The sequence below is a fragment of the Arvicanthis niloticus genome, chromosome 22 (assembly GCF_011762505.2).
Source record: "Arvicanthis niloticus isolate mArvNil1 chromosome 22, mArvNil1.pat.X, whole genome shotgun sequence".
In the NCBI taxonomy this organism is placed as follows: Eukaryota; Metazoa; Chordata; class Mammalia; order Rodentia; family Muridae; genus Arvicanthis; species Arvicanthis niloticus.
The window spans coordinates 51,767,454-51,788,839 of record NC_133429.1 but is presented as its reverse complement, the minus strand read 5'-3'; the positions used below and the strand labels follow the sequence as shown (position 1 = coordinate 51,788,839).

General features: G+C 36.5%; 1 protein-coding gene across 1 annotated transcript; it reads left to right on the top strand.

The window, feature by feature from the left end:
* The first annotated feature begins 5,271 nt into the window (after positions 1-5,271).
* Positions 5,272-11,582, top strand: LOC143436452 (olfactory receptor 9K2-like). Its single transcript, XM_076920842.1, has 2 exons — positions 5,272-5,683; positions 8,408-11,582. Exon 2 carries the CDS (start codon positions 8,417-8,419, stop codon positions 9,356-9,358), a length of 942 nt encoding a protein of 313 aa, XP_076776957.1. The 5' UTR covers positions 5,272-5,683; positions 8,408-8,416; the 3' UTR covers positions 9,359-11,582.
* The last annotated feature ends 9,804 nt before the right edge of the window (positions 11,583-21,386 follow it).

Below are 21,386 nucleotides of genomic sequence, written 5' to 3'. Positions count from 1 at the left end.
CTTCAGCAAAGTGGCTGAATACTAAATTAACTCAAAGAAATCAGTAATGCTCCTCTATACAAGCAATAAATGGACTAAGAAAATTTAGAAAGACAATGCCCTTCACAATAGCCACAAATAATATAAAATATTTCAGTGTAACTCCAAGCAAGTGAAATCCTGTATGACAAGAACTTCAAGTCTCTGAAGAAAGAAACTGAGGAAGATATCAGAAGATGGAAAGAGCTCCCATGTTCATGGATCTGCAATCTACAGATTCAATGCAATCCCCATCAAAATTCCAACACATCATTTTTTTTTCAGATCTTGAAAAAACAATCTCAATTTCATATGGAAAAACAAAAAACTCAGGATAGCTAAAATAATACTGAACAATAAAAGAACTTCTGGAGGTATCAGTATCCGTGTCTTCAGGGTATACTACAGAACAATAGTAATAAATACTACATGATATTGGTATAGAAACAGACAGGTTGGTCAATGGAATAGGATCAAAGACTTAGAAATAAACCTACAAACCTCATGAAACTGCTGCAAATCAAAGAACACCATTAATAGGACAAAACAGCCTCAAGATTGAGAAATGACCTTCACCAACCCTATAACTGACAGCAGTCTAATATCCAAAATATACAAAGACCACAAGAAGTTATACACCAACAATCCAAGTAATCTAATTAAAAAATGAGGTACAGAGATAAACAGCAAATTCTCAACAGAGGAACCTCAAATGGCCTAGAAACACCTAAAAAAAAGTTCAATGACCTTAATCATCAAGGAAATGCAAATGTAATTGATCCTGAGATTCTATCTTACACACATTAGAATGGCTAAGATAAAAAACTCAAGGGACAACACATTCTGGCAAGGTAGAAGAGAAAGGGGGAACAGTCCTCTGGGAGTGGGAGTGTGAACTAGTATAACCACTCTGGAATCCAATTTGATAATTTCTCAGAAAATTGGGGGTAGTTCTTTCTCAAGAACTAGCTCTACCACTCCTGGGCATATAGCCAAAAGATGCTTCACCACCCCACAAGGACACTTGCTCAACTATGTTCATAGCAGCTTTCTTTATCTGTAATAGCCAGAAACTGGAAACAGTTTCTGGTTCATTTACACAATGGAGTACTACTCAGCCATTAAAAACAAGGACATCATAAATCTTACAGGCAAATGGGTAGAACAAGAAAATATCATCCTGAGCAAGGTAACCCAGACCCAAAAGGACATGACATGCAAGGTATGTACTCACTTATAAGTGGATATTAGCCATAAAGTACATGATAATCACACTATAATCAACAGACCTAAAGAGGCCAAATAACAAGGGGGAGAGGGCAAAGGGAGGAATATTACCTTTGTTGACTCTTCTTTAGAAGAAGAAACAAAATAAATATTGGAAATTGATGGAAGGAGGAAACTGCATGAGAGGGGATGGGGAGGGGAGTGGGCGCAGGGGTGGGAGACTAGATGTAGGAAGGGAGGGAGGGAGGGAAGGAGGGGGGAAGTCAGAGGTGGGAGGAGGAGCAATCTCTAGGACTTGCCAGAGAACTGGGATGAGAGTATGTTGGGGCGAGTCTAGCTGAGACTTACAGTAGTGGGGATACAGAAGCAGCCACTTCTATCCAGGTAGGACTCCAAGTGGAGGGATAAGGACAGCAACCCACCCATAAAACCTTCTACCCAAAATGTGTCCTGCCTACAAGAAGTACAGGGACAAAGAGCAGAGACAAAGGGTATGGCCAAACAATGACTGCTTTAAATTGAGACTCATTCCATGAGTAACAACCAGTCCCTGACACTATAATGATACTCTGTTATGCTGGCAGACAGAAGCCTAGCATAACTGTCCTCTGAGAGGCTCCACCCAGCAGCTGACTGAAATAGATGCAGATGCCAAAATCCAAACATTGGATGGAGCTTGGGACTCTTATGGAAGAGTTGGGGAAAGGACTGAAGGCCCTGAAAGGGATAGGAACTCAACAGGAAGATCAACAGAGGCAACTAAGTTGAATCCTTGGGGGTTCCCAAAGCCTGAATCACCAACCAAAGAGTGAGCACAGGATGAACATAGGCTCACTGCACACATGTAGCATATGAACAGCATGGTCTTCATGCAGGTTCCCAAACAATTGGAGCAGAGGCTGTCCTTGAGTCTGTTTCCTGCTTGCCTGTGGATCCTGTTCTTCTAAAAGATTTGCCTTATCTGGCCTCAGTTGGAGAGGAATCTCCCATCCCTGCAGGAGTTGTTGTGCAGAGAAGGGGGGCATGTCATGGGAGGGATTAATATCCAGAGGGAGATTCCCCCTTTGCAAAGGAGAAAGGGAGAGTAGAGTGGATGGAGGGTCTATAGGAGGGGGGACTGGGGCAACAGGAGGGGATGATATTGGTATGTATAAAAATATTTAATTATAAAAAGTAAAGGGAAAAACAAATGAGAACAAGCAAGGTCCTGCACATAGGTACCATTCTAAAAACTAACCAGAAGTTATGTGCTTTACCCTGAGATGGGTCAAAAGAAGCTGAGAGCAGCTGCTTAGCAAAGTACTCCAGACCCAAGCATGCTTATTTAAAAACTTTCTTCAAAGTCATTGCCCTGGGTCAGGCTGACAAAAGTCATTGCCCTGGGTCAGGCTGACAACTTGACTCTGTGACAGAAAGAAAGGGCAAAATAGAACATCCCAGGAAAAGATACTTGGTACTTGAGAACAATGTCTGATGTGCTCACCTTGGAGTACCATGTAGCTTGCTGCCATTTTGGTTGATGACCTGGCAGCCACATGGCTTGCCTCTGTCTTAGTGGATGACCTCATCAGGATGGAAGCATGCCATGTGACTTTATGTTAAAATAACATGTGTTATCTCTCTATTATTGTGTTCTTGTTTTAGACTAAGAAAGCAGCACCAGGCTTCCAAAATGGTTTGTTTTAAAACGGGATCATACAAAACACTGACATTTTTGCTATATTTGTTAAGCTTTAGCTATCTGGAGAAACAGAGTTGTATAAAAAAGCAGAGGTATTTTGTACGAGTATAGTATAAAAGAATCATAAGTATGAAGTTCCTAGTCTCTTTGTAGATAGTATTAGTATTTAAATTCTAACTAGCAAGCGCTGTCATTTATTTTATTGATCTTGGCCATTAGCAGCACAAATAAGACCTTCACAAGTTCAAGCCAAACAAAATTCTAGCACTGAGAAGAGGTTGCAGACACAAGTTCCACCCTGACTGAAAAGCTATTTGCAATTGATGCCCACTGGCAAAGGGAAAAATTAGTTTCCTATGTTGGAGTGTCACTGGGTATATCAACCACATTCTTGGATAGGCCCCATGCCCAGGAATAGTTGGCCAACACAAAACAAACCGAATGGTTATTTATTTGTGTGTCTGTGTGTGTGTTTGTGTGTGTGTTGTGTTGATTTTTGTTTCATTTGTTTTAATTTTACTTTTTTTTTACTTGTTTTTTTTCTTTGATGTTTATTTTTGTGCTTAGTGTCTTTTTTTTTTTTTGAGAGAGAACATAAAGGATATGTAGGCAGGGTGCTAGGGAGGGGTTGAAGAATGTGAAAAACAGAATATATTGTATAAAATATTTGAATAAAAGGATATTTTATTAAGTTTATTCATAGGATGATGCTAAGCAGGCCCAGAAAAACAGCTGCTGAATTTTTAAACAGTTCTGTTTTTTTTTTAGATAAGTTTGGCTAATATAGAAGGGTAGAAGGTATGATTTCTCACCTGTTGAGGACTTTTTGTTGAAAGATGGTCACTTTTCTTTAATTAATATGAGCTCTAGAAGGTAAAATGTGTTTCAGTGGATAATCTCAAAACTATGAATATGTGAAAATAAAAATTGAAATTGATGAGTTATTCTAAAAAGAGATTAAATTGAGCATTTTAAAGGATAATTTGGAAAAGGGTTATATGAAGGGGCAGGAGAATAGTATGCCATAAACATTATATATATGCATGAAATTATCAAAGAAATAATAAAATATATTAAAAAGTAACAATGGTCCTGACTTAAGTCCAGTCAGCCATAGTTTAGTCATAACTTGATAAATTAGATGTACTGTTGAACTTGTCCATTTCATCATCTTACTACCATGTTTCATATTCTTGGTCATAATTAAAAATAAAATAAAAAACATAATTAAAAATAATTGAGGGAAATAAGACTATTACTATATAACAAAGAACAATAGTCCCTTTAATATCTACATTGCCTTGTTTAACAAAAATTTTAAAAGTCAAAACTGCAAATGCTTTTTTTTTTGGTGCAGAAATTAAAGAAAAAGATCATTTTACCTTATCTCAAAGATTCAATAAGGAAGGAAATGTCTTTCAACATGTAGTTAATTTTTATTATGATTTTTAAAAATATCTAGATTCTCCATTTCCCTCATCTACTTTATTTTGGAACAAAGATACCTTTTTTTTTATTGGATATTCTATTTATTTACATTTCAGATGTTATCTACTGTCCCCATACCCCCCAGAGCCACCTTATCCCATCCCCCCTCCTGTTACTTCTATGAGGGTGCGCCCCCACCCATTGACCCATTCCTCTTCCCTGCCCTTGAATTCCTCCACACTGGGGCATCCAGCCTTCAAAGGACAAAGGACCTCCTCTCCCACCAATGCCTGACACGGCCATCCTCCACTACATATGCAGCTGAAGCCATGGGTCCCTCCCTATGTGCTCCCAGGCTGGTGGTTTAGACCCTGGGAGCTCTAGTTGGTTGGTATTGCCTCTCTTCCAATGGTGCTGCAAACTCCTTCAGCTCCTTCAGTCTTCTCTCTACCTCCTCCATTGGGAACTCCATAATCAGTTCAATGGTTAGCTTTGAGTTTCCACTTCTGGCAGAGCCTCTCAGGAGACAGGTATATCAGTCAGCATGCACTTCCTGGCATCCACAACAGTGTTTGCGTTTAGTGACTGCACATGGGATGGATCCCCAGGTAGAGCAGTCTCCAGATGGCCTCTCCTCTAATTCTTGCTCCATACTTTGTCTCCATACTTGTGGAACATAGATATCGTAATAATTAAGTTGTATTTCCTTTTATCCCCAGAGGGCTGTCTCCCAGAAGGGTGAGGGAAATCTCAATGCTATGCTTATTTGTAAAGGATATAATATTATACTGAGTCTAAATCCCCTGTGAATAGCCTTTTCTGATGCTTTGATAGATTAGAGGTCTCAGATGTCTCAGGACCTGGATGTATATATCACCTTACTTAAAGCATATAAGAATCTAAGAATGTATCCAGAGAATATTCTGCTGGTTGATTCTTCAGCTTGACTTTGCATGTCTACAAATTATAGTTTTTAAGATCACTTAAGCTTTAGCAGTTGAACATTTAGAAAGTTAATCTTGACTCTCTCCTAAGACTATAATTTTTCAAGAAAACAATAAAGCAGAAGATTGCTTTTAAATAAAGAGTAATGATGAGTATAGGTTATGGTTTTCTTGTGGGAGACTCTGAAACTCAGACTATGAATGAATGTTTGAAAAATTAGGTTTATTTAATCCTAAAATAGTTTTAAAATACCACTGTGATAGAATAATTAATTAAATTTATGTTTAGCCTTCATAGAACTAGAATAATATACCAAAAGAAGGAACCTTGGAATTCTACTGCTTCATTTAAAAGAGATTCTGACAAACCACCACACCACAGAAGGTAAAAGTAACTTTAAACATATTTGAGATTTAACAACAAGTCATCAACTGACTAAGTTCATGGTTGCTACTGAGTGAAGAGTTCCTTTCTTAAGATATAAATGGCTCTGCTTGTAAATTTGCTGATATTTATATGTTATGTTCTATCACATTTATAGAACATTGGTATGATTTTGTACACCTATCACCACTCAATTATGACCAATATAGTAAATATGTACTACAATCACTAAAGACCATTGACCAGATTCAGAAACAATGCTAACAAATACATGGAGAACAAAAAGTTGAGTTTCATTTTAAAGAAGCTATTGATATGGAAGGGATAATGGACATTTGTCACTAATATTAAAATATGAGGAAATGAGATAAGAATAAATACTATTTATTCTTGGATTTTGGGTCTAGGCAATATTAAAGATAATCTGCTGTTTACAAATATTACATGACTCTTCAGCTTTCTTTCATTGCTTCAGTATCTCACACTTCATCACACGCTGTGCTAATTTAGAAGCTTCTGTTACTATAACATCTGGACATGTAATTTTTGAGAGACTTAGTTAATATTTTATTTTTATTATTAAAATGTGTTATAAATAGTGGTCATTACTCTTATCTTAATTTTTGATTTTCTGATGTAATTTAATCACATTTCTCATCCATTTCTTTATTTCCTAAACTTTAAAAATTTACCTAGTTCCTTACTACAACTTAGACTGACATCCCAAAAGGCCATATGCATACTACAAATTTCAAACACAATTAAAATTGATTGTTTGGGTATGAATTAATTGGACAATTATAGAGAAGTCTGATAGAATGGATAACATTGGTAGAAGACTTTTCCATGGAGTCAAATGACTTATGCATGTATGTCATTTAATTTCCACAAGTAAACTTTGGCTTATATTAGTTTTATTCTCTTTATATATGATAAAGCAATTTTTTGTAAGAAACTGTGTCCAAGGTCTGAATTAGAAAGTATGAGAGTCTATCTTAACTTGAAGCATATGTTATGTTATATAACTGCATAACTCTGAAGACTTCAGGTTGGACCCTGAGTCTGCATGCTCTATTAGTCTATTTTAATTTCTATAACAAGTATATATTGATTAATTGGTATTTGCAATACCCAAATGATATTCTGACCACAGATTTTTTTTTGTGATCTTGGGAGAGCTATTACTATGTGAAAAGTATTCAATAATCAATAATATTAATGTATGTTAATAATTGCTATTATTCTTAGAAAATATGCTTTGACCCAGGTTGAAGAGTTAAGGGATTAAAGATAAGAAATAATGCTAAAGTCAATTAAAGAAATAGGAAGTTTTTATTGATGGTACTATAAGATGATTTTATCAGGAACATAGATGCTAGAAACAAATTTTTTTGCTTTTATAACTCTGACACTAGTTAGTAAATTTCAAGAAGATTAGTTCTCTACACCTTTTAAGGAAACATGGAAATACAGCAGTATTTGTGTGTGTTATTATTATTGTATATATTAAATTGACTATCTGGAATGCATATAGAAAGTATACTTTGGCATAAAAATGTCACATAAATGTTAACTGTAATTAGTATTGCCCATATAAAGTTCAAAATGGAAAGAATAAGTGGGATATATAGTTAATACAGAGACTTCAAAGTCTGCAGTGTCTTACAAAGGAATCAATAACAGATCTAAGATCATATGCAGGGTAAATGCAAAGTAATCGTACTCTCACACACAAATATTATGTTCAGTGGCTGGTACCAAATAACATTTAAAACTTTTGTTCATTTTTCTTAAAAAAATGTTGAACTGTGAGAATAAACAAAGATTTTTTTCTTTATGAGATTGTATGGTCCATTTAAGAGAGAAAAAAATTCTACAATGAATGTTAAACATTTTTCATTTGCAATTCACTATGCGCATCATTTTAGATGTACATAACTTAAACCAAAATTAAAAGCTTTTAGACTCACAGAAGGAAATTAAACATATTAGGTAATTGAAAATTAATCAGTCACTTTTATTGGCATATGTTCATTATGCATAGTGTATATCTCATTGATCAAGTTCAGACCTTTCTATTCTCTCCCTTTAGTACCCTCTCCCTATATCTCCCTGCTAGTAGTTTTTCCCCTTACCATAGGTTTACTTTTGTCTTTCTTTCATATAAATACACACACACACACACACACACACACACACACACACGAACTTATACATTTATAAAGACTTCAAGAATACAGCTTTAGAAGTATTCATTAAGTCTCAACTTCTTATAAATGAATGCATGAATGGATTAATATTCAGAAATGAATACTAATGTGACTAGCTGTATCTCTAAACCCAGACTATGTAAATTGCTACCTCTATGGCATTTCTTAAATTATCTATGCTCACTTCTTGTTATTGCTTCACAATATTGAAATTTACCTATGCAGTAGCAAAGGAATGTATAGATCACTAGTATAGTAAATATGATAGTCATTTTAGGAGGAAGACACTGTATTGTATATTTAAGAAAAATGCTGAACTATATCAAATTTAGAAATTAAAAATTGAAAATAAGATGTAGAGTCCACATAAGCTGGTTGAATTCAGTTTAAGTTGCAGTATTTTGAAGCTTAAATATTAACTATTACAGACTTGGATACAGCTGTACTGTAGCAGCAATTTATAACATAAGGTCAAACTAAGAGTTTGTTTATTTTGCCTTGTGCCTCTCATCAGGTCTCTTCTATGGGCGACAGGGAAACACGCAATCACTCAGATATGACTGACTTCATCCTTGTAGGCTTCAGGGTCAGCCCTGAACTCCATATCCTTCTCTTCCTGCTCTTTCTGCTTGTGTATGCCATGATCCTTCTAGGGAACCTTGGGATGATGGCCATCATTATGACTGATCCCAGGCTGAACACACCAATGTATTTCTTCCTAGGCAACCTCTCCTTCATCGACCTCTTCTATTCATCTGTTATTGCACCGAAGGCTATGAGCAACTTTTGGACTGAGAGCAAGTCCATCTCGTTCGCAGGCTGTGTGGCTCAGCTTTTTCTCTTTGCACTCTTCATTGTGGCTGAAGGATTTCTTCTGGCAGCCATGGCTTATGACCGTTTTATTGCCATCTGCAACCCACTCCTGTATTCTGTCCACATGTCCACACGTCTCTGTACTCAGTTGGTGGCAGGCTCGTATTTTTGTGGCTGCATCAGCTCTGTTCTCCAGACTAGCATGACATTTACTTTATCCTTTTGTGCTTCTCGAGCCATTGACCACTTTTACTGTGATACTCGACCAATTCAGAGATTATCTTGTAATAACCTTTTTGTTCATAAAATCGTATCTTTTTCTTTATCTGGCATCATTATCTTACCGACTGTCATAGTCATTGTTGTTTCCTACATGTATATTGTGTCCAGTGTTCTAAAGATACGATCCACGGAGGGAAGGAAGAAAGCCTTCTCCACTTGCAGTTCTCACCTGGGTGTGGTGAGTGTGTTATATGGTGCTGTTTTTTTCATGTATCTCACCCCTGACAGATTTCCTGAACTGAGTAAGCTGGCTTCTTTGTGCTATTCCCTAGTCACACCTATGCTGAACCCTCTGATTTACTCTCTGAGAAACAAAGATGTTAGAGATGCTCTAAGCAGACTTGTAGAGAAGAAAAAATTCATTCTTTAATTATTCTTCCTTGCTACTAGTAGTTCTTTGAGTGTTGATTTCATATATCTTATAGTCAATATTTTCTTTTCCTATGATATTAGTAGCATTTATGGAACAAGCCCTTACTAAATATTAAACCTTTTAAATATTAGATGAACATGGGGCATCCTGGACATTAGAGAATCATTCTTGATTATAGTCCCTTATCACATCTTCAGTGACAATTTAATTCACAGAATCAGTATGTATATTGTAGTGTTAAACAATATTTTAATGTTTCATTCTAAGGCCTTTACAACAATTTATCTAGTGTTTATCTTTTTCATTGTCCTTCCAGCTTGTATAAAATTTATAAAGATAATGATTATTTTTAAATAAAACCCTTTTCTATTTTATTGCCTCTTTTATTTTGTTAATAAAAATAACTTTTATTTTGTTAGTATATTTTTTTGTTAGCACTTTTATTTTGTTAGTATATTTCAGCTTTATCAAACTGTTTATACTCAGGGAATAACTGATAATAATAATAAGAAACAAAGTATAAAATATCTTTTTTTAATATACATTTGAGAAATTGTCTCTAAGCATTGCAGACATTGTGTAGTGCTCTGAGATAATGCTAGTTGCTGGATTCTCTTTCAATAAACTAAGTTAGAAGATAGAGAACTGAAAATACTTTTTAGTGATTCTTTCCATCATACTGTTTATAATTTTATCTTTTTTTATTATTACTGAGAAATACTTAATGAAGGTTTAGAAATAATTGAGCCATTGAAATAGAGCATGTTCTTTTGTGCACATAGACATATTTGTTTATTTGATAATTTTTGGTGAATACTCATGTTAATATTTTGACATCATGGTAGACATAGGGAGTTTACAAATTAATGAGTGAAATAATGAGACTAATGATTAAATCATATGACTTTGCCAGCAACATTGTAAGTAAAGACCTGAGGCTGGTAACAGTGAAAGTGTTCTTAGGTGATCAGAAGAATTTAAATGTCCAAGCCTGTCAGAAAAATTCTTTCAGAAGTCCACAATGTTTATCTGGATTTAAACTATGCATATTTTGAAAGTGGCACATTTAAAAAGCTACAGGAAATATATAAGACATATTAACTTATTAATAAGACAGGACTCTGAAAAGAACTGTCTTCTAGTTTTTCAATTTGAGTAAGTGTTAATAGTGTTAAAGTGAACAATTAAAAAAAGTAAGTAAGCAGAACTGAGGTTGTTGCTCAGTGATAAAATACTTGCCAAGCATGAGCGAGGCTTTGAGCTTGAACTTCTGTACTACAAAGTAAACACAAAACCAAACAACATTAAACACTAGTGATCTCTAAGTAAGTCAGCAATAGGATTATTCCTCAGTTTGATTATAGCATGCATGTGTGGTTGTGTGTGTGTGTACATGTGTGCATGTGTGTTTGTACTCTACATTTAATATAATTTTTAATGATGAAAACTTAGCAAATAGAGGCCAAAGGAAGGATGTCATATCTCTTTATACCTTTGTAACATTGTATTTATAGCTCTATACTCCATAGCAACATAAAACAATACTTTCAAATTTATATGATGGAGTTTTGTTTTCCAATCTCACAAATGACTACATAAATTATAACTGTATGTTTTTGAGACCAGGATGGAGCAACCATACAGTCAAGAACAGCTTCATTTAAATAAATAAAAAGAGAAGTTTCTTTTTTTAAAAGTGTTATACAACCCAACATAGGTTCAGATCAGTATGAGAAATTATGTTTGTTCATGTTGTATACCTTGAAAGGAAATATAAGAATTAAAAATCACATTCAAAGAGTTGAATTTGGAAAATATAGGATATTATAAATATTACAATTGCTGCTACAAAGCTATACTATTACAGAAATTAAAAACCCAAAGCATAAAATTCCAATGAAATGTACTATAAATATAATAATAAATATAAGATGATTTAGCTTATGAAAATAGTAATATAGTAGTATGTGTATATGTAAAGGGGTAGTGAATTATTGTTTTATGTATTTAATTATCATCAGCTCAAAATGTCTAGTAGTATAGGACATATAGCATGTAAATGCTTGGTAGCTACAAAGTAAATAACTATAGAAGACATTGGCAGTGAGAACAGCATCAAGAAATAACAATTTAGGTAGGGGAAGATGTTACGTTACTGATACCAAGCACTCCACATCTTCATGAATCAAAAATAAATCAGATTTATGACTGCAGGAAGACATGGGCTATATAAAAATAAAACAGAATCAGTAATACTAATCAACAATAAACAATAAAGATCAAAATTATTAATTAAATTATGCATATTAATTAAATGCATAATTATTGAATTTTGAGTTTTAGGGGAAACAGGTTTTAAAACAGAAAACTGAGGAAAATGACAGAGGTGATAATCTCTACAACAGCAAAAAGAAAAGGAGAACCCTTCATTCTAGCACATTCATTGTATTTCCTGTTCTTCACAACACCAAGAAAATAGAATCAGCCTTGATGTTGATCAACAGATGGCTGATTAATTAAATCTAATACAAGTACAAATGGGATTTTCCACAACTATAAATAAAAATTAAGTTACAAAAATACAAGAAAACTGTATTTTTGGAATAAAAAATATTCTAGTAATCCAGGCTTAAAATGACAAACACCACACATTTTTTTTCATATGTAGGTCCTAGTGTCTAAATGTCAATTATGAATATTTAAGTGGGAATGCATATAGATGGGAAGGTAGAAAGGAACCTATGTGTCAAGGGAAAAGAAGATTTAACAGCTGGGCATTGAAAAAAACAAGAAAACACTAGAAAATCTGAATGAAGGAGGTAAAGAATTACTGTGGGATAAAGGGTACCTCTAGAAAAAGGGAGACAGGGAGATAAGAAGATAAATGAGGATGGAATTGTATCTAAAATAAACATGTACAAAATTTTTAATGAAATTATTTCTTTAATAATGCATTTACAAAAATTATATTGTATTATATTATTATATACTAATTTTAAAAGGAAAGTCCAAGGGAGTGCTATCTGGTACTCTGCAAAAGTAAAGTGAGCCGAGCAGACACTGTGGAGTGAATTCTCTACTTTAAACCTTACAAGTTTGGTGGAAGAAGACCATCCTAGGAGAAGCTTTGTAACTGAAATATTAAACAGGGGATTGCAAAACAAACAAACAAACAAACAAAAAAACAAACCTGTACCGTTATGTCTACATACTCCAAAGTATCTCAGGATAAGCACCACACACTAAGACAGTGACTATAACAAGAATCAGTGTGGATTCAAGAGATGAGCAGATAATAAGAATTCAGACTTTCAAATGTAAATGCACTTGAGAGTACAGTAAAAGGCATGCAGAATTGGAAACCCAGAGCATGCCTATTTGTAAAGGAGTTCCACATGGATTCTGGAAGAGGAAAAAGTTCAGTACTGAATGTCAATACTAAGTGAGCTCCCTCAGGCCCACAGATAATTCTTTTCTAACAGAAAGTACAAATTACCAGCAACACTTGGGGAAGAAAGAGGGACCATACATGCAGCTCAGGGGATGAGGTAATGATGACAGGGAAGAAAGAACCACTCATACTCAGCTGGTGTGATCAGGTTGAGGACTATTTCTCCATGAGAATTCCACTCAACCCAGACAGACTGAGCAGAGACTGCTAGTACATTTTTATGCTCTAACATGTTAGATTTAGAAAGCCAATCAGTCATTATCCATCCAGAGTAAGCTATAAGAGACAACTGGGAGGAGATGGGGAAAAATCCATTTATATTAAAAAAAATTTGATTCATTTATTAGTTTTGTTGTTTTCAATTTTTTAGATCTGACCATTAATTAATTTTTTTTCTTTTTCTGTGCTGATTTTTATTGTTTTTGCCCTTCATGTTATCTCTTCTTCTCCTATCCCATATACTTTTCCTCTCATTCTTATGTTCCTCCTCCTCCTCCTCCTCCTCCTCCTCCTCCTCCTCCTCCTCTTCCTCCTCCTCCTCTTCTTTGTCTTTTTGTCTTGGGGATGTGTTGCCAACCCTAGCTTGTTGGATCTGTCAAAGCCCAGGCTTAGACCTAAAACCTCAAGCAACACAACCACATGTCTAGCACCAACTAGAAGGCACAGACTGATAATAGTTTATTCCTCATGTTAAAAATATACCAACCATCTGTAATCTTAGCAAAGTGTATTGGAAAGAAGGGCATTTGAGTGTATTAAAACCATATTTAAAAAACCAGGTCCAAAAACTCATTGAATATAACAGACTAACAAAAGGTATAATAACTACTCCAGAGTCCTACAAAACACAGCTAATCTTGAGATGGTGAGAGCTCCACCCACTTTTCCCCATCTGACCATCCCAGAGAATTCATGACTGTTCTGGGAACTTCAGATTAGCCTGGTCTCTACTGCTTTGTACATCACACTTGAACTGCTGTCTATCTATTAACTCACAGACAATTCACGTATCTATGAATGCAGCCATGTTATTCTTGCTCTCTAAGGCTCTTCTGGACCCACAACTCAGCTCTGTATGCCTCTAGCAGCTCTCTGTCTGAGGTTGTTAATATGCATCTAACCATTTGCAGTGACTCTGTCTGTATGAGCTCTACACCTCTGCCTTCAGCAGATTGTTTTTAATTTTAATGCCTCCTTAACCCTCTTAAATTTTTTAAAAAAATTTCATTTATGTATATTTTTTGTGTCTGTGTGGGCATATGCTACTTGTATGTGGGTATCCATGGAGACCAGAAAAGGATGTCAGATACCCTGGACCTGGAGTTTTAGGTAGATGTGAGCAACCTGACATGGATTCTGGGAACTGAACTCAGGTCCTCTGCAAGACCAGCAAGTGCTTTCTTTTTTTCTTTTCTTTTCTATGTATGTATGTATGTATGTATGTATGTATGTATGTATGTATGTATTTTTCATTCATTTTGCATTCTGATCACTAACCCCTCCTACTGGTTGCTACCTCACAGGTCCCTCTCCCGATGGCCCCCTCTCCTCTTCTGAGAGGGTGGAGGTTGCCCAACCTTGAGTATTCCACTACCCTGGTACATAAAGTCTTTTCAGGACTAGGCAGCCTTCTCCCACTGAGACCAGACAAGGAAGCCCAGTTAGGAAAACAAGATCCACAAGCAGGCAATAGATTTAGGGACAGCCCCAGTTCTAGTTGTTGGAGGACCCACATGAAGACTTAACTACATATCTGCTACATATATGTGGGGGACCTAGGTCTAGCTCACGTATGCTCTTTGGTTGTTGGTTCAGTCTCTGACAGTTTCCCGGGATCCAGGCAAGTTGACTCTGTTGATCTTTCTGTTGAGTTCCTATCCCCTTCAAGGGCCTTCAATTCTTTCCCTAACTCTGCTATAAGAGTCCCAAGCTTCATCAAATGTTTGGCTGTAGGTATTGCATCTGTTTCAGTCAGTTGCTGGGCGGAGCCTCTCAAAGGACATTTATGCTAGGCCCCTGACTGCCAGCATAACAAAGTATCATTAATAGTGTCAGAGATTTGTGCTTGTCCATGAGATAGGTCTCAAGTTGGGCCAGTCATTTGTTGGCCATTCCCTCAGGCTCTGCTCCATCTATGTACTTGCATTTCTTTTAGACAGGACAAATATTGGATCAAAAGGATTTTTGGGGGGTTGGGTTGGTGTCTTTATCCTTCTGTTGGGGGTCCTGCCTGGGTACAGGACATGGCCGATTCAGGTTCCATATCACCACCGCTAGGAGTCTCAACTAAAATCATCATTGGGATGCCTGGGAGCCTCCCCCATCCCAGTCTGTGGCATGTCCTAGAGATGCCCCCAAGCAATGGAGGAGTATTCCCCTTGTTCTACATCCTTGCCAGCATGAGCTGTCACTTGAGTTTTTGATCTGAACCATTCTGATGGGTATAAGATGGAATATTCGGGTCATTTTCATTTGCATTTTCCTGATGACTAAGGAAACTCTTCTTTAAGTGCTTCTCAGTCATTCAATATTTTTGTGTCTAGAATTCTGTATAGCTCTGCACTCCATTTTTTTAATTGGGTTATTTGGTTTGTTGGTATCTAATTTCTTGAGTTCTTTATATATTTTAGTTATTATATTTTGGATATCATATATTTGGATATATATTTTCGATATCTATCTGATATAGGGTTGGTGAAGATCTTTTCCCAATTTGTAGGCTGCCATTTTGTCCTATTGACAGTGTTCTTTTCCTTAAAAAAGCTTTTTGGTTTCATGAGGTCCATTTACTAATTGTTGATCTTAGTGTCTGAGCCATTGGTGTTCTGTTTAGGAAATTGTCTACTGTGCCAATGAGTTCAAGCAATAATAACATGCCATACACAAATCAATACATAGAAAGAAATGAGATATGAGTAAAAATGAGTAAATGTAAATGAAGATAGTTTGGGTAACCATGGGGGAAAAGAACTGGCTTTGTGAAAAGAATAAAAATATTGAGAAACTCTTAACCGAACTAATTAAAAAAGGGAGAAGACTCAAGTTATTAAAATTATGCTTCAAAAGGAAGACATTATTACAGATACTAATAATGATATTAACAAACTCCAGGAAATTATTAGGGTATATATTTAAAAAGCTATATTTCAATAGATTAGACAACATAAAAAGATTGGTTGACTTTCTAGACATATATTCTAGTAAAGCTAAATGAAGATTAAAAAATGAACAGTCTATAAAATGCAATGTCTCTTTATTGGGAGTCCTTCCTGGCTACAAGAAGTGGCCACTTCAGGATCCATATCACCCACTGCCATGAGTATTAGCTAGAATCACCCTCAAAGACAGTCTGGGGTCTCCCTTCAACCCATGTCTCTGGTATATCCTAGAGATGCCCTCCCAATTTCTTTTCTCTGTTCTCGCTATACCTGATTTCTCCTTCACTCCCTCTCTCATTCAGTTATCTCCCTCCATCCACCTCTGATATCTATTTTATTTTTCCTTCTGAGAAAGGTTCGACCATTCTGCTTTGTTTCCTCCTTGTTATTTGGCTTCTTTGGGTCTGTGGATTATAGTGTGGCTATCCTGCACTTTATGACTAATAACTCTTTGACACAAAATGTGTCCTGCCTACAAAATGTACAGAAACAAAGAACAGAGACAGAGGGAATGGCACAACTGATGACTGGCCCAAATTGAGACCCATCCTATGGGCAAGCACTGCTCTCCGACTCTATTAATGATACTCTGTTATGCTTCCAGACAGGAGCCTAGCATAACTGTCCTCTGAGAGGCTCCACTCAGCAGCCAATGAAAAGAGATGCAGAGACTCACAACCGAATATTAGGTGGAGCTTCAGGAGTCTTATAGAAGAGTTGGAGGAAGGATTGAGGGACCCAAAGAAGACAGGACTCCACAGGAAGGCCAATGGAATCAGCTAACCTGGACTCTTGGGGGTTCCCAGAGACTGATCCAGCAGCCAAAGAAGCGTGCACAGGCTGGACATAGCTCTACTCCCCCATATGTAGCAGATATGTAGCTTGATCTTCATGTAAATCATCTAACAACTGGAGCAGGGGCTGTCCCTGAATGTGTTGCCTGCCTATGGATCTTGTTCTCCTAACTGGGCCACCTTGTCTGGCCTCAGTGGGAGAAGGTGTGCCTAGTCCTGAAGTGACTTGATATACTGGGGGTGGGAGGTGGGAGTTGGGAGGTGGGAGGTAGGGTGTGAGGGGAATGTGGGTTGATAGGTGGGTAGGGAAAGGGGCATAATACTCATGGGGGGCTATCCCTTCTCAGAAAAGAGGAGGAGGGGGAATAAGGGAGGATTTGTGTGAGTGGGTACTGGGGAAAGAGGTGGGGCTGATATTGGGATGTCAAGTGAATAAGCAAATAAATTTTAAAAATTCAATGTCTTATACAATAATAAAATTGTTCTTGATTAAAGATAGTCTAGACCTAAAAGGATTCACTGTTGAATTTTGCCAGAACTTTAAAGATATAACACTAATGCTTCTCAAACTAGTCTATAAGATACAACAGAAAGAATAGCTATGTCTTCTTGTTTTTCAGTTAAACTGCATGGAATACCATTTAACCTATCCTTTTACCTTAAGGTGGTGTCTATCACTGATGAGATATATTTTTTTCTGGAGGCATCAGAAAAACAAATCTTATTTTCTAATAAAATCTGTTAGTCTGTATTTTTCATTATGGAGTTAATATTAGAGCTATTGTGGGGAAACTAATTATTTTTATAGTCTGAAATCCTTTTTGAATAAAAAGAGAGAAATCTGACAAATAGTAATTATCTTTCTCTGCATTTTGGCTGAATGCAATGTTACTAGTGACTTCTTAGCTCTTGGTATCATGCCTTCCTCCAAAGTGTAGAATTTTAAGTTTGAAATGTGAGTTAAAGTAAACCAAACTTTTTCTAGCATTGCTTTGTCAGGAAATTTTTATCACAGCAATAAAAATTAATACAACATCTGTTAGAGAAATGTAATCTGCAAGAGATTCCATTTGACCCTATTCAGACAAGAAAACAAATGGGAGATGACAGTGTCTTGTGTTAGACAGTGTCTACACTATTTTAAGAGATGAGAGTGACTGAAGACTCCAGATGTCAACTTACGATCTCTGTATATGGATGAGCTTTGAATAACTGCTCATACTAAGACTCCCTAAGCCCAATATGTTCTCCATTTTGCTTGTTCATTTTCCTGGTTTATATGTGATAACATTTATAGTATTGAAATTGTTCTTAAATTTTTAAAAACAAATTTTGATTTTTGCCAAAGCTAGAAGAGTTCTTAAAATTATTTAAAATATGTAACCAGTGAGAAATCATTTAATTGATCTGTGACAACATGGTAGTTGAATAAACAACTTTCAGGCAACTAGACTTAGAAGTAAACCCCAAGGAATTACCATCCCTGAACTCAAGATGTACTACAGAGCTATAGTGATAAAAACTGCATGGTATTGGTACAGAGACAGGCAGGAAGATCAATGAAATAGAACTGAAGACCCAGAAATGAGCCCACACACCTATGGTCACTTGATCTTTGACAAGGTAGCTAAAACCATCCAGTGGAAAAAAGACAGCATTTTCAACAAATGGTGCTGGTTCAACTAGAGGTCAGCATGTAGAAGAATGCAAATAGATTCATTTTTTTCTCCTTGTACAAAGCTCAAGTCCAAGTGGACCAAGGACTTCAACATAAAACCAGATACACTGAAACTAATAGAAGAGAAAGTGACAAGAGCCTCGAATACTTGGGCACAGGGGAAAAGTTCCTGAACAGAACACAAATGGCCAATAATCTAAAATCAAAAATGGTCAAATGGGACCTCATAAAATTGCAAAGTTTCTGTAAGGCAAAGGACACTGTCAATAGGACAAAATGGCAACCAACAGATTGGGAAAAGATCTTTACCAATCCCACATCCGACAGAAGGCTAATATCCAATATATACAAAGAACTCAAGAAATTAGACTCCAGACAACTAAATCACCCTATTAAAAATGGTGTACAGAGCTAAATAAAGAATTCTTAATGGAGGAAACTTGAATGGCCAAGAAGCACCTAAAGGAATGTCCAACATCCTTAGTCATCAGGGAAATGCAAATCAAACCAAACCCGAGATTCCATGTCACACCAGTCAGAATGGCTAAGATAAAAAACTCAGGTGATAGCAGATGCTGACAAGGATGTAGAGAAAGAGGAACACTCCTCCTTCGTTGGTGGGATTGCAAGCTGATACAACCACTCTGGAAATCAGTCTGGTGGTTCCTCAGAAAACTGGACATAGTACTACCTGAGGACCGAGCCATACCACTCCTGGTCATGTACCCAGAAGATGCTCCAACATATAACAAGGTTACATGCTCCACTATGTTCATAGAAGCCTTATTTATAATAGCCAGAAGCTGGAAAGAACCCAGATATCCCTCAACAGTGGAATAAATACAGAAAATATGATACATTTACACAATGAAGTATTAGTCAGCTATTAAAAACAATGAATTCATGAAATTCTTAGGCAAATGGATGGAACTAGAAAATATCCTGAGTGAGATAACCCAATCACAAAAGAATAAACATTGTGTGCACTCACTGATAATTCGATATTAGACCCAAAGCTTGTAATACCCATGATACAACTCAAAGACCACATGAAGCTCATGAACAATGAAGACCAAAGTGTGGGTGCTTTTGGCCCTTTTTAGAAGGAGTAACAAAATATTCACAGGATCAAATATGGATACAAGGTGTGGGACAGAAACAGAAGGAGAAGCTGTCCAGAGATTGTTCCACCTGGGTATCTATCCCATGTGCAGTCACCAAAGGTAGATGCTGTTGTGGATGCCAGGAAGTGCATGCTGACAAAAGCCTGATAAAGCTGTCTCCTTAGAGGTCTGCCAGAGGCTGACATATATGTCTATATATATTTGTATGATCATAAACATCTCTTTCTTTAGGTTAGGATAGTTTTCTCTATAATTTTGTTGAACATGTTTACTGGCCCTTTAAGTTGGGAGTCTTCACTCTCATCTATGTGGGAAGCCATGGCAAGGCCTTACTCTTGGCAAACACTTATCTTTGGCTTTCCTATCTACTATTCTTCTTTCTGCTTACTTTCCATGATTCACTTGTCAGTTCTCAGAACTTCAAACAAGGCCTCATAGCAACCCACCTTAGTAACCCTTCCTCCTGATCTCTAGATTTAGCCAACATCCTGCTAGATAGATGTTTTTAGAACCCCTGGTAATGGAAAGGCTTTGTAAGAATAACTTAGACCCCACAGCTGCAGCTAGCTTCCTCCACCTGCAAAGCCCTCTTTCCTTTCCTACCCCTCCCCATATCTCGTTTTTAGAGTATATAAGCAGTGTGAACAATAAAAATTTTGCCAGCTTTATTAGACTTCTTGACATGCTGTGCCTTTTTATTTTCTTATGCATCTCAGTCCTCTCCACAGGGTCTAAGGGTGCCACTTGATTGTCCAGCTGGCCTGGAATCTATACTTATTATCCTTAGGTTTGGTCTTCTCATTGTGTCCTGGGTTTCCAGGATGTTTTGGGTTAGGAGCTTTTTGTATTTTGCATTTTCTTTGACAGTTGTGTCAATGTTTTTCATGGTATCTTCTGCACATGAGATTCTCTCTTCTATCTCTTATATTCTGTTGGTGATGCTTGTGTCTATGACTCCTGATTTCTTTCCTTGGTTTTCTATCTCCAGGGTAGTCTCCCTTTGTGATTTATTGTTTCTACTTCCATTTTTAGATCTGGACAGTTTTGTGTAATTCCTTCAGCTGTTTGGTTTTGTTTTCTTGCAGTTCTTTAAGGGATATTTTGTGTTTCCTCTCTAAGGGCTTCTACCTGTTTACCTGTGTTCGCCTGTACTTCTTTAAGGGAGTTATTTATGTCTTTCTTAAAGTCCTCTATCATCATCATGAGAAGTGATTTTAATTCTGAATCCTGCTTTTCCAGTGTGATGGGGTGTCCAGCACTTGCTATGGTGGGAGAACTGGATTCTGATGATGCCAAGTAACTTTGGTTTCTGTTGCTTATGTTTTTGTGCTTGCCTTTTGCCATCTGGTTAACTCTAGTGCTACCTGCACTCACTGTCTCTGACTGGAGCCTGTCTTTCCAGTTATCTTGCTTGTGTCAGAACTCCTCAGGGTCCAGATGCCTCTGTGATCCTGTTTAAAGATTTTGTTTAAAATGTGTTTCCTTTAATATTTATATTCTTTTATTTATAAAACCTTATGTTATAAGGGTAAATTGAATGTATTTCCTTTTTGGTGTAGAATTTACCATGAGAAGATCCTATTTGTCAGTCTAAAAGGATTCAGAGAAGGAAAGTTAAAATCCTGTATTTTACATCTGATACAAGTTTTGTCTTATTAAATCTGACCCTCTGTACTTTTCTTGGACTTCATTTTGGAACACAAATGTCTTGATAATTGACCTAATTTCTCATCTCTCTGGAGAGCTGTCTCCCAGAAGGTGAGAGAAACTTTACTATTGTAACTGCTTGAAAACATCACCCTGTTATTCCAAATCCAAAG

Excerpts from the sequence above, each read along its gene's own strand:
- LOC143436452 (XM_076920842.1), top strand. The coding sequence starts at position 8,417 with ATGGGCGACAGGGAAACACGCAATCACTCAGATATGACTGACTTCATC.